The sequence below is a fragment of the Zalophus californianus genome, chromosome 1 (assembly GCF_009762305.2).
Source record: "Zalophus californianus isolate mZalCal1 chromosome 1, mZalCal1.pri.v2, whole genome shotgun sequence".
Taxonomy (NCBI): domain Eukaryota; kingdom Metazoa; phylum Chordata; class Mammalia; order Carnivora; family Otariidae; genus Zalophus; species Zalophus californianus.
This window is the reverse complement of record NC_045595.1, coordinates 197596138-197610855: the sequence shown is the minus strand read 5'-3', so window position 1 is coordinate 197610855 and position 14718 is coordinate 197596138. Positions and strand designations below refer to the sequence as shown.

Below are 14718 nucleotides of genomic sequence, written 5' to 3'. Positions count from 1 at the left end.
TTGCCTCACGCAGCTAGGAGTTGAAAGAGTGAGATCGCGAAGACTTATTAAAGAAGGTCAAAGAGAAGCAACCCCTCCCCCCGAATCTGTAGGAACGTCTTCTGGTATGGAACTCTGAAGGATTGCGAGTTAGTAATGGGATAATCAGGGGTGTGAGGGGAGCCACGGTAGTTCACTGCAACAGAGTCCAAGGGAAAGACTTCCAAGGAAGAATTCGTGTGTGGCCAAGAAGTTTAAAAGCAACAGGTACTGAAGAAAAATCGTATTTGGTTTCTCCAGAGGCCATATGTGACCTTTGAGAAAGCAATCTGAGTTGATGGGTGGAACGTAAGCCAGATGGCAGGGGGCTTAAGAGGCTGGGGAGAGGGTGGTGTCAGTGACTGTTGAAATCACTCGCTGATAGAATTGGTTGTAAGGAAGGGGATAGGCTGACGAGGCCCATTGGCCAGATCTGGCCCACCGCTGGCTTCCTCAATACAATTTCATTGTAAAACAGCCACGCCCATTTTGCATGTTGTCTGAGGCTGCTTTTTTATTGTAACAGCAGAGTAGAACAGTCACAGCAGAGACTATTTTGCTCACAAAACGTAAAATATTTACTATCTGGGCCCTGACAGAAGAAATTTGCTGACCCCCTGCTCTGGAGGATAAGACCAAGTATGTTTTTGCCCGTTATTTCCTTTTTTCCAGTAGAGGAGATCAAAGGCTATTTATGGATGTCTTACAGAGCTGGAGAAGGAAGAGCATGTGAGGTGTCTGTTGCCATGTAGCAGGTCACCCCAAACCAAGTGGTTTCAAACACCAAACATACATGTTGCTGTATCTCGGTTTCTGTGGGTCAGGAATTTGGGCACGTCTTTCTGGGTGGTTCTGGCTCCAGGTTTCAGTCCTGCCAGCCAGGGCTGCAGTCCTGCAGACTTGATGTGTTGTAGGATGTTTCCAAGCTCACTCACGTTTCTGTTGACAGGAAGCCATGGTTCCTCATCTCGTTATGTGTGCCTCTCTGTAGGGCTGCCTGAACGTCCACACAGCGTGGCAGCCCTCCCCCAACGCGAGGGATCCCAGAGAGCAAGGAAGAAGCCGTGGTGCCTTTTATGACCTCTCCTTGGAAGTCACATATCATTTTTGCCCTATTTTATTCGTTGCACAGACAGAACTTTATGCATTATGGGATAGCATTGACAAGAGCTTGAATACCAGGAGGCTGGGTCCTTGGGGGCCTTCGTGGAGGCTGGCTGCCACAGGGAGAGAAGTTGGCACTTAAGTGTTCCTTGAGGAGAAGGTATGGAATGAAGGGCATTTCCACTGACGAAGAGGTAGAAACTGCAGTGAACTGATTAGGGAGAATCTGAGGTACAGAGAAATTTTGAGCTACCAAGGGGGGAATTCATTCAATAAAATAATTACCAACTGTGGTGGGGGGGACCGTTAATTTCTCTGTTCACCTAGAGATAAGTTACCAAGAGTCTGCTAAGACTGGAAATCTTTGGGACAGGGAAGGAGTTTGAGCAGAATGAAGTATTGTGGAGAATCCAATAGTGATTTTGTTACTAGACTGTGAATTCCTTGAAGGCAAGGGCTCATATTTTACATAGAAATAAATAAATAAATTTTATATATTAAAAATATTTTTATATACTCCGTAGCCTCTCATATAGGACCTTATCTATAGGTGTCTGATGATTATTTGACTTTCTTGCAGTGTTACTATTTTACTCCTTATTTCAATAAAATTGACAGAATTTGTATTCTGATTTTTAGAATCAAGGTGTTGAATTTCCTCCTATTCCCTTAGGAAAGCTGTGAAACTTAAGTTTGTGGAGCATTCTGCTTAGGCTGTTTTTTGCATCTGTTGGAAAATGATGCCGGGTTCTGGCTTGGAAATTGGAGGAGGTGGCAAGGGGCCCAGAGTGGGGAGTCGAGGGGTCCCGGCTATTCTTGTTGATTCTTGCTGACGACCCGATACGGCGGCTTCAGCTGCTCTTTGTTACATCTGGCAACGTAGAGGCAGAATTTTGTTCAGTATACTTTATAAAGTAGAATTAGGTATGTAGAAAATGTTACCTGAAATACGGCTTTAGAGATTTTGCCAGGAGCTTTTGCACTCGGGTCTGTGATGGATCTCCGCTGGGTTCCGTGCAAGATTTTTTTTTTTTTTTTTAAACGACATAAATCTGCTGTGGTTGGGCAAAATATATACGAAGCTGACTAGAATGGACAGATGTTTGATCTATTTTTACATTTCTGTGGGAAGAAATGTCAAGAAGCTATTTCCTCACTGAAATCTCTCCGTGCAATTTTAGTGTTTTGTTTTTTATTCCCTCCTGTGAACAATTTTTAGAAACGATACACTTTATTATAGAATCATCCAGTTCTCAACGGTATGAATGGCTTCTGGTGGAAGTTTACTCTTCGTGACATGGCTATCACCCATTTCCTCAGCAGCTGGCTTTAACAAAGGAGGAATTACTTTGCTTAATGTGTCTTTTGATTCCCTGGTTTCGAATAACGCTTTTATTCCTGTGGATTTATTTTTTTATCTTTTGCTGATTTTTTTTATCTTTTGACATATCAGAACCCATTAAGTGAAATTTGAAAAATACTTCTAGAAAGGTAGTGTCTGTTCATAGAAGGGTTTGGAAATACAGAAGGGCAACCTTTTCAGTTATTTTGGTGAAATGGTAATTTACTGCCTGCAGCGGTAATAGCTAAGACCTATTAAGAGCTTACCACACAGCAGGTGCTCTGCTGGGCCCTGAGAGAGAGACCTTGCTGCGTCTTCACAGTGTGCTCGGGGAGCTGAGACTCCAGCACCCTTAACCTGTTCTGAAGATATGAGAGAGTGATGGGGCATCTGGGTGGCTCAGTTGGTTAAGCATCAGGGTCCTGGGATCAAGCCCCAAGTCAGGCTCCCTGCTCAGCTGGGAGTCGGCTTCTCCCTCTCCCACTGCCCCTCTGCCCTGCCCTTGCTCTCTCCTTGCATGCGCCCCGCTTTCTCGCTGTCAAATAAATAAATAAAATCTTATATATTTAAAAAAAAAAAAAAAAAGAGCTGAGAGTGTTAACCAGAGAATATTCAGGGGAAAACCAGTGGAATGGCCAACATATTCAGTCACATTTGTGCATGGTAAATTCTACAGTCATTTTTATGTTTAGAAAATCATAATGTCACTTGCTCACCAAGAAGGCACACTGACACCATGCCCTCAGCTCTGGGAGGTACCGTACAACCTTACTCTTAGACTTGGTCATCAGGCAGGGAATTGGCATTGTTCTTAGTGTGAGTCAGTTGGAGGTTATTATGAGAATATGGTTTCCTCCACAGTGATTATTTTTATTTCAGAAAAACACCTTATTTTATTTTCAGAACGTTTCAGTACGCACAGCAAAATCTGCTACGGGGGATTGCGTAAACATTTCAATGAATAAATTCTTCTCAATATTGTTAATGCCTGTATTTCAACATTTAAAAAAAAGCACTGTGTGATAGATGGTTGGAGATGTGTGTAGCCTACATGATACTTAACTCAAGGGAACATGGAAGGCAGCGCTAATTCCTACTTGCAAGAATTTCTGGAAGCGAGAATGAACTGTTCTTGGTATTGCTGCATGCCATGTTCCTCTTTACAGCCCTTCCACAACCTCTTCCCCAGAGCTGTGGATTTGTGTAACTAACCTGAACTAATTTTTTTTTAGGTGCCCACTGACAGCAATGCCGGCTTGCTGGCAGAACCTCAGGTTGCCATGTTCTGTGGCAAACTGAACATGCATATGAACGTGCAGAATGGGAAGTGGGAGTCCGATCCTTCGGGGACCAAAACCTGCATTGGCACCAAGGAGGACATCCTGCAGTACTGCCAAGAAGTAAGTCCATTCCAAGAGCCAGTCATTCATGTTGGATCACGTGCATATGTTTTTTTTTTTTAATTTCACTTCTGAAGTATTGATCTTTTATCTCTTGCAGGGACAATCTTGGTTCCTTTGTTGTTGTTTTTTTTATTTTTTTCCCAGTTTTTTATTGTGGTACAAATATACACACAGTGAATTGATCATCATAACCATTGTACAGTTAGGTGATATTAAATACATCCACAGTGTGCTGCCATCCGTCCCCAGAACTCTTATGATCACCTCTTTTTTTTTAAAGATTTAAATAAAATTTTTAATTATTTTTTCATTTAAATTCAGTTAATTAACATATTACATATTACTGGTTTCAGAGGTAGGAATCAGTGTTTCATCAGTCATGTATAATACCCAGTGCTCATTATATCATGTGCCCTCCTTAATGCCCATCACCCAGTTACCCCATCCCCCCACCCCCTTCCCCTCCAGCAACCCTCAGTTTGTTTCCTATGATTAAGGGTCTCTTATGGTTTGTCTCCTTCTCTGATTTCATCTCAGTCATATGTGGAATTTAAGAAACAAAACAGAGGATCATAGGGGAAGGGAGGAAAATCTTGGTTCCTAATGATTCACTGTACTCTGAATATATTTACTTGCTTTACCATCTACAATACATAGAGTTTTTTTTTTAAAAATTGTGATGTCATGTTAGAACCATCAATAAACCAACTGAGTAAAGTTTAAGATCTCTTGGCACTTCATTTACCTTTAGAATATATCCCACTATGGTTTCACAGTCAAGACAATGTATTGAAAAGTTACTAGAATTAATTTTCCCTGTTTATATTACCAATTTGATATATTTCCCTTGTTTATATTTAATTTTAGACTTTCACTCCTTATTAATTTTTTTTGAAAATGTAAGACATTGACATTGTTAAAACTTAGAAACTCTGTAGAAAGTTGCACTCAGAAATCTTGCTTTGCCACCCGTCCTCTATTGATCAACATTTTCATTGTTCCTGATTTATCCTTCTAACAAAAGGGAATGTATGGTTTTCCTTTTTTTTCTTATAAAAAGGGTACTTACAGGAAGCACCTTTCTGTACTTTGCTTTTTTAACTTTTATACCCTGGTAGTCACGCCTTCACCATTCATAAAGATCTCCATCCTTTTTGTAATTTTTCTAGTTTCTTTGCTATATTATATAGGGCATTCCTTCCTTATTAATTCGGCTTAAAATAACTGGAGTCCTAGATGTCTTATCCCACACTTCCAGACAATTACCTCTTTTAGGACATGTGGCCGTTTGTGTTTTAAGAACATTTAAAGGAATTAGTCTTATGCCTCTTGGCAAAACTTCTTATCCTTCATATAAACAACAGATAACCTGGCAACATTTTCTTTGTTGTAATCTTTTATGTACAAGAAAATTTCCTTTTTAAAATATGTATTTTTTTTTTTACATATATGCACACAATTTTTTTGGTGATACTCTAAGGAGGGACGGTCTCTAAATATTAACTCTTGTGTTTTGAGAAGCAAAAAAGCATCCGTATCATCACAATATATTCCATATCAAGTAATTTTTATCTTGAAGGAGCATGAACCATGATGTAAGAAGATAATTCTTCATATTTAAGTAAAAATACACTAATATTTAAGTCCATTATATTTCTTATTAAAATCATTTATTCAATAGGGATTGAAAGTGGGGAGCTGGGGTGGCTCATTTGGTTAAGTGTCTGACTCTTTTTTTTTTTTTTTAAAGATTTTATTTATTTATTTGAGAGAGAGAGAGAATGAGAGACAGAGAGCACGAGAGGGAAGAGGGTCAGAGGGAGAAGCAGACTCCCCGCTGAGCAGGGAGCCCGATGCGGGACTCGATCCCGGGACTCCAGGATCATGACCTGAGCCGAAGGCAGTGGCTTAACCAACTGAGCCACCCAGGCACCCTAAGTGTCTGACTCTTGATTTCAGCTCAGGTCATAATCTCTGGGTCATGGGATCAAGCCCTACGGCCAGCTGAGCTCTTTTCTCAATGGGGAGTCTGCTTGAGGATTCTCCCTCTCTCTTCTCTCTGTCCCTCGCCCTCTAAAATAAATAAATAAATCTTTAAAAAAAAAAAAAAAAGGGAGATTGATAAGAAATTACCTTTTGTCCAGATACAACGTTTCTAAAATATACATTTTGGAAATAATATTCACATTTTATGCAAGAGTTCCTCTGAGACAGTTTTGTAATAAATTAATGAGTTTCATAACTTGAAACTCTGTGTGCATGCTTATAGAGTTTTTTATACCATTTCACTTTTCCGAATATACATAGAGATTATGCATTCTGAATATTAAATATATATTTTTGAAAGGCTAGAACTAAATTCAGTTAATGATGTTGACCACATCATCCTTTTCTGTTGAATGGCTAATATGATGCATGTATCTTAGTTTGCATCTCTATTTTTCCTCCCTTAGTGCCACTTATGAGTAATCAGATGCTTTTACATTTGTATGATGACCATATAAAAATTACTTTTCGTGATCCTGAGAACAACCCTTATTCCCACACCACTTAGGGATCCCACTAATGTCTGGGTAGCTTCACTTCCTGTCTTAGTCTGTTGTTTGTTCTAGGGCTGAGCCACAGGGTGGTTCTTCTGGGTCCTAGACTTTGCCACATTGTTGGTGGCCATGGGACAGGAGAGTAAGCTTCTTGGTTGTTTCTCCTTTGTCTTGCAGTTCTGGTATTACATGCCTGCCTGTCTCAGCTCACCACCCACCAGGATTATGTGCACAGGCTAGAGTCTTAAGATGGTTTAGATAAACATTACACCGCAGAAGTAAGAAAGGGCCAGGACATCGGACTTGTGAGCCCTTTTGATGAATTTGGTTTTTTCCATAACAGCAGGAAGTCATTGAAAGTGTTTATTTTATTTTTTTAAAGAAGGGGAAGGACTGTAGATTTGCATTTCAGAAAGTCGTCGTCTTGCTTTATCCCTCTGACCCCATAGCTAGCTTCTGGATTCTCTGTAGGACCCTCTGATCTGTTCAGTAAGGTAGCCACGAGCCACCTGTGGCTGTTGAGCATTTGCAGTGTGGCGAGTCCAAACTAATGTGTGCTGAAAGTATAAGGTAAATACTATATTTTAAAGATTTACATGAAAAAATAATGTAAAATAGCACATTAGTAATTTCATATTTCATATTGAAATATTTTGTATACTGATTTAAACATATATGTTACTAAATTGTAAATATATGTTATTAATATGAACTTCACCTGTTTTTACTGTTTAACATGGCTACTACGGGATTTATAATTACATAGGTGATATATTTCCATTCTATTTCTGTTGGACTATGTTGCTTTCCCCGTCTGCCCCATACCACTAGCGACTCTGGGCTGTAAGGGTCTCAGTCCCATCATCTGGCACGTTGGAGAGGGAAGTAGACGTGAGGAGTACCCCCCAGACCTTCCACGAGAACTTTACCAATGATTGGGAATCAGGGAGGAAGGCTTGTTTGGGGCCTTAAATACATCTTTCATTAAAAATATTTAATGTAAGGGGATTCTATGAATACCTTTCGAGAGCCCAGTCATTCTCTTCTCCCCCCAAACATTATATCTCTGGGTGCTAAAGATGCCGTGATGACTGGGACACAGAACCTGTTCCTAAAGGGGGGTCTGGGGAGAGAGAAAGGCTTGTAGAATACTTTTAGCGATAACAGAACTGACCGTGTGGATGATGTTAATACCAGCTAACTTTTATTGAACGTTAACAAAGTGCTAAGCTACCTTGCTAAGTGTTCGCTCTCCTTTTACCCTCCTGATGCCTCTGGGGAAGAATCTGGGAAACAATCTTGGTAAATTGCAACATTTAAGGGGAACAAGTGTGGAAGAATGCCATGAGTGGAGGAGGGGCAGTGGCTGGAGACCTAGGACCAGAGCTAGGAACTATCACGTGCTGAAAGCCAAGCCGGCTAATTTCTACATGAAGTGATGGGTCTAAGTGTGATGTAGACCGAAAGGTTGAAGTATAGTTTTTGACAATGCAAAAACTTGACTCTTGCAAAATGAACACACATCAAAGGTTTTATTCAGTTCCTTAATTAATAAGATGACCTGGAAGATGTTAAAGCTGGTTCAGATGGACTAGAAGAGATTTAAATACCTTTCCCAACAAGGTTTACATACAAGGCTAGGAATGGGACCTATCTGGTCTGCATTGCATGGGCAGGACACATTTGCACTGCTATCAGATTTCCACATTATCTACCCTTATAGAGCTGTAAAATAGCCCAGTCAGTAGCAAGTCAGTCAAAAGAATACACTTTATGGAATCAGATCATCTTTTCCCCTACTGCCCCGGGGTTCTGGAAAAAAACACCTGTGTGTCACTGCTGTGTACACCCAGTGATCCCCATTTTTAAGACACAGGCATTGTTTTATAACATTCTAATTTGGCATATAAAAGGTCATTGATCTTTAGGTTAGCGATTTCAGTGGAAGAGCTTGGGACAAGTCAACTTGCAGTAGGTTACAGGAAGAATAACCTGAGTGGTTGGTGAAGACATCTGTGCACTTTTTGAGGAAAGATCTAGAGGCAGAGAGCTTGAAGGCAATTCAAGGAAAAGGGAAAGCCTTGTTTTTTGTTGTGTCTTTGTTGTTTTGTTTTTGTTTTTAAAGGGAAGCCTGAGCTAAACTGTGGGGAGTGTAGAGGTCCACGATAAAAAAAAAATAGGCTCAGGTATCTATAAGAACCAGGTAGGAACGAGATCCAGGGGATGAGGCTGAGTCTTGGAAAGAAGAAAAAAGGGGAAAATTAGAAGGGTGGGTTAATTAGGCAGTTTCCGTTGCTAGGTGACAGAAACCCACTGAACATTTTACACATGGAGAATATTTTCTGCCACAGATGGGAAGGATCTTGGGATGTGGTTAGCTTACAGAATTTTTTTAAATATCATCAAAAATTGGGTCCTTAAATCCTGGCACTGAGACTCAGTGCTGCCTGGAATTTCTCTGTGGTTGTCTCTGTTCTCTGCTTATCCTTTCTCCTGTGTGTTCACCTCCTTGTCTGCCTCCTGCTAAGATGGGCTTCCTCTAGGAGGCCAGGTAAGATGGCAGCCAGTTGCTCTGGGAGTGTGTTGTCTTAGCTTGGCATCCCAACTTGGTTCTGCCATTGTGCATTATCATTCCAAGGGGGGGATTCTGGTTGGCCCTGCTTTTTTGGTCACGCACCTACCTTTAGATGAGTTACCATATCCATAAGGACTCAGTACTGGGACTGGTTCACCTTGGCCTTGAGGGTTTGTGGCCTGTATGACAGCCTAGCCAGAGCCACAGAGTATGGGGAGAGGGGCTTTTGCCAGAAAAGAGACGAAGAATGAGTGACATGGAGCTGAAATAGAATAATGACCATAGTCCAACACAGTGGGCTTAGAAACACACAGTACATTAGAAAAGTTATAGGTTGGAGAGAGGGTACCTGAGGGAATTCAATGTGCCCTGACTTTAACTGGCTTTTGAGAAACTGGTGGGGTGGAGAGATGGTCACTCAGAACTTTTAAACAGTGTTTGGCATTTTCTTTTGAATGGTGCTTCCTGAACTATCCGGAACATTCTTTATGGATATTCTAAGGTCTTCCTGCCACTTCCCACTTTGTAGGTATTCTAATATTTTTCTTTTATAATTAGAAATTGTTTTCTTTTGTAGGATTGAATTTTTCTGTGTTTTGTTGGGAAATGTTTCTTTTCCCTTATTCCTTTTTTGACTCCATGTTTTTGTTTTAGACAGGATTGAATGATTTTCTGCTAGGAAAGCCAAGGAAAATAATATTCACAATTTTTCTGTCTCCTCTTTTCACAGGTTTTGCAAGTTGTAGTAATTTTATATTTTCAAAGTTGTAATACTACAATCTGTTCCATTGCCATGATAATCACAGTGGCAGGTTCTGTCTTCAACTGGGTTCATCATTTATACCAATGCTTCCACCAAAGCATCTCTATTCCTGTATCATTTATTTTGATTCTTTTTTTTTTTTTTTGGTTGGCTGCCATCTTGGTTATTTCCTAAATTCTTATTGAATGATGGCTTAATTCAGTATAGAGTTCCAGGTTGACAGGCATTCTTGTTCAGCACCTTGAAGATATTTATCCATTGTATTCTGACATCTGTCATGGTGCAAATACTTAAAAAAAAAAAAAAAAAAAATATATATATATATATGTATATAGAGGGTTTTTTTGTGTTACTCATTTACTGATTATTTTTCTCCCAATCGTGATGAATAATTTTTTTCTTTATGTTCTCAGTCCCTCTTGTGACCAAAACACAGATGTTTTAGAGATAGCTGGCTGAGTCAGAGAGGAGCTGTTAGCAGTCCATGCTCCTGAGGACAAAACGAACCGACTGCTCATGACCTTGACCTCATTTTGACCTTTTGCTAACCAATTTAACTCAACTTGTTAAATTTGTTTTTCCAAAAGATTGCCTGTATAGCTGCACATTGTATCTGTGGATGCTTAGCTTAATACAGTGTGTCAAATATTATTATTTTGATGGTGAATTATCTAGTGCATGTCCTTCATAGTCTCTCATTCCTCTCAATTTGTGTTCCCTGTTCTTGGTTGTTTTGTTATTAATACTGGCATTTTTGCCTCCTGATTTGATTGGGAAGGTAGTTTGAAACTTAGGGTTTAAATTGAGTATTTGTTTAATCTGCATTTGACCCCAAATCAGCCCTTCTTGGTATCCATAAATGCCCTGTTTTCCTTAATCATAATAGTTACTACTCTTCTACCCAGTCGTCACTCAAATACTTGCATTTCCTTACTTTTTGTTGTTGTTTTTTATTAGCACAGTCAGTCCCGTATGAGGATTTTCTTTCATTTCTTCATCAAATAGGTATTGAGGACTGCAATGGACTGAATATTTGTGCCTCCCCCCAATTTCATATGTTGAAGCTCTAATGTCCAACGTGATGGTTTTCGGAGGTGGGGCCTTTGGGAGGTAATGAGAGTGAGATGAGTGAGGGTGGGGGCCCATGATGGCACCAGTGCCCTGTATAAGGAGAGACCCCAGAGAGTGGTACCAGCTACCAGCCATGTGCACAAAGCCCGCTTGCAGCCTGCAGCCTTCCTTGCAATGTGCTGGGTGGTAACACCATGTGGAGAATTGCCCAGTCACGCCACAGAATAGTGAGAAATTCTGAATTATTATGTGGTAGCCAGCTAGCCTCCAGGATGGCTTCCAGTGGAACTTGCCTTCCTCTGGCCTTCACACCCGTGTGTAGTCCCCCACACTGTGCGGGGCTGACCTCAGTAATCCATAGGGTTTAACAGAAATGATGGTGTGAGGCGAGGTCATGAAGACGTGACTTCCACCTTGCATACACCTGCTACAGCAAAGCCAGCTGCCGTGTTGTAAGGACACTTAAACAGCACTCTGACTCGGATGTGAGGGGTACCTGGTTGTATCCGTGGGACGGGGTCCTCCTACTCCGCCATCTTCCTGGCACCCCCTCCAGCAGCTCTGTGGAGATGTACACACGGGGAGGAACGAAAAGCCCCTCCACACTCTCTAGTGTGACCAGCACTAGCTTGTCAGGCACGAGAAGGAACCTCTTGAAAGCGCATCCTATAGCCAGGTGAAGCCTTCACGTACCTGCAGCCAACGTCTTGACTGGACCCTCGTCGGAGTCAGTGTCTCTCCCAGATTCCAGACCCACAGAAACTGTGTGAGATAACACAGTTTATTGTTTATTATTTGAATGCTTATCATTTAAGGCTACTAAGTTTTGGGCTGGTTTGTATGCAGTAATCGATGACCACAAGAGATACTCCCTCAATTACTATTTTCCTCTGTGGTCCGGTGGTAGAACACGGTTCCTTTCCTCTGTTAGATACAAGACCCAGAAAGTGCTGCGGTCACGGAAACAACTTGAAAATAACTGTATGAATTATTCATCATTTAACAGCCTAAAGTGGCCACTTGCCTTAATGAACTGTTACATTACCCAAACTGTTACATTGTTCTAGGGAATTAGGAGTCTTATAAGTAGAACAGAAATAGAATAATATTCCCCTTGAAACATATAGTGAAGCCTAGGAACAAAAATGACAATTTTTAGATTTTATTGTCCCTTTTCTTTTTGAATGAAAAGAGATTTCAGAAGAAAAACAAAACATTGTTTTATTTAAACCAAAGGCTTCGGGATGGGAGAATACAATATTGGAAGTGTAATAAAGAATCTTACTCCTTCCCAGATTTAATTCAGGCAAATTTAGCGAGTATTTATTGAATGCTGTTCAGAGTAGGATTTTGTGTTGTGGGTTGCTGAGTGGCGAGACACTGTTCTTGGCTCGTAAGTAGCTTATTAAATATATAATTGGATAAGTTGAGAATTCAGAGAACTGAAAAGTAGAAGGTTTTGATTATAAGTCTGCGGATTTCAGGTCTAATTCTGGAAATAAGAGCTGTGGGATTGTTTCTTAGCATGAGTGTTTGGTGGTCAAGACACTTCCAGAAAAACTAGCCTATCTCCAAGGGTAAGTTGGATTAGGAAGAGAAGGGGATTCAGATCTCAGGATGTTAGCATGAAAGGGAATGCAAAGGATCATCCTGCTCGTCTCTCTTAAGAAGACCTGATAAGGGAGCCCTTGGGGCCAGGTGCCATGCAGGGGGAACATGGGCTTCACGAGACAGACCTTTCAAATCCAGCCTTTGTGGTCTTTCCACCGGAGCAATCCAGGAACGCTGCCTCGCCAGGCTTACACTTGTGCCCTCGCTGCACGACGCTGTTGAAGTTAAATCCTGTCGGTTAAACAAGAAATTATAAGGTGCCAGCACTGTTCCTCCTTTTTTAAGGAAAGAAATTAAAGCAGAGGCTCTTCTACCTCTGGATCCTTACCCTTCCTGGAACCTTTTGAAGGATAGGGCCTAGAGCAGGTGTTGGCTCTGCTAACTCAGCTGAGGAGCAGGTCTCTGGAGGGAGTTTGGAACAGGTTAAGCTTCAGCATCTCTGGCAGAGATCCCCAGCTGGGAAAGTCAGACAGGTGAATGTGGCTTTGCTTGTAATCTTCAGTTAGATTGCGGTCGTCTTCTTTTCCCAGAGGGTTTACCACAGCTAACAATATGTGTGTTCCCTGGTTTTTAAAATTTTCTTTCTCTAAATGAACAGTTGTTTTGTCTGCAAACTAGCAGGATCACCGAACCAAACATACCAGTGCCTGAACAAAACATAATCTGCCCGTTTGGTAAGTTGAACAGACCCATTTCCTTTGCCGAGCTTCCTACTGTAAAATAGATCACAAAACATGGGGTTCCCAGACGAGAATTGCTTGGCAGCCTTGGTTCCACAATACTGTGCATTAAAACGAAGTTAAAAAAAAAAAAAAAACAAACGTTGTATGTGATTCTTTTGATCTAACCAATTTTGAGGGCGTACTATGAAACAGCAGAAGCCATGGTATATTCTTGACCATTATTATTTTGTTGTGTGTTCCATCCACCTTTGCAGACTTAAAATTGACCTACAAATTACAGGCACGTAAGCATTGTGGTTTCAGTATTTGAAAGACCCAGAAATTCCTGTTAGGTGAAATAATTTGCAAATAGAGCTGTCTGGCTTCCTATACCTGAGAACATATATTTTATGCATTAATGGTCTGTGTGCTTGTAAGGATTGCTTGTGCAAACCATAGGATTTAGAGCTAAATAAAAGAGATGCAACCAAGTTTGGATTTCTTTTTTTTACACATTTATCATTTAATCAAATTAATGTTTAATTTAACATTTGTCCTTCTTACCATCTAGCACCTTCTTAAACAGATACTCAATTATTACATATTTGCAGTAACACGAGGTGCTTTTGTACTATAATACTATAATACTGTGTACTTTTCAGTACATAGTAATACTGTGGACTTGTATATTTTACATGTCATTAATTTACTGAAAGTTTTTTCCTGTAATTTATTTTTTCTCTTTTCTTTTTTGAGGTAGAGTTGATTAGTAGAACTGTACAGTTTGGGTATCTTTAAAAATCGCCATAAACTGACCGAGAAGGAGAATCTAGGTTGTGTGTGTACATCTGATGATGTTTTCACCTTCTTGTCCCGTCCTCTTTACTTCAGTTACTTCAGTCATTCTCCCCATCTCACGCCCCCCCCCCCCCCCCCCGTTTGTGTCTACATTCGGCACTTCTGGAGTGAGAAGGTCTTAGGCATTGAACGAGGTTCTCTGACAGTATTGTCCCAACTCTGAACAGGAGCGTATGTATAAAACAACCTATGTATATACAGCGTTGGAAACAGACTTCGGCCAAATTATTGGGAAATAGGCCAATGCCCTGCAGCATTTTACGTCCCTTGCTTTCGCATAAGGTCGTCGTTGTGAAAACCTAGCCGGGCTCACACTTCCCACATTGCAGTCATGTTTCGTTAGCTGCACGTTGCCCTTCAGCACCCCGTGAGCAGAGGCCATTGTGTTTGGTTTCCCGTGCTCTTTCTCAGTTAAATTCATTATTCCGTTCCCAGTACCCCTTACATTATTAAAATAATTTATGCTGAAAGCAGTTTGCTAGGATTTTTTCTTTGTATTACAGAAAATTTTAAAGGTGAAAGGAAGTCATTTTAATCCAGAAACAGAAATTGTATTGTCTGAGACATAACTTTGTTTTGGTTGATACACACTGAAGTGTAAAACATATTTAAAACTTGTAATTAATGCCCTCTGCATGCTCGGCAATGGCACTGACTTCGATACTCCTGCTCCATCAGTTTGCTCTCCTCTGCATTGGAGCCATTGTTGATTGAGGATTGAGTGCCTTCTACACAGAAGACATTTGCAATGATTCTGGCACTTAGGAAATC

At 40.7% G+C, this 14718-nt stretch overlaps 1 protein-coding gene across 7 annotated transcripts in view; it reads left to right on the top strand.

The window, feature by feature from the left end:
- LOC113916785 (amyloid beta precursor protein) overlaps nt 1–14718 on the top strand; it is a 263295-nt gene that overhangs the window by 53880 nt on the left and 194697 nt on the right. For all 7 annotated transcript variants that reach the window (XM_027583754.2, XM_027583756.2, XM_027583755.2 and 4 more), the window contains exon 2: nt 3697–3864. In XM_027583754.2, coding sequence (XP_027439555.1) covers nt 3697–3864 — 168 coding nt within the window. The remainder of the gene's footprint in view (nt 1–3696; nt 3865–14718) is intronic.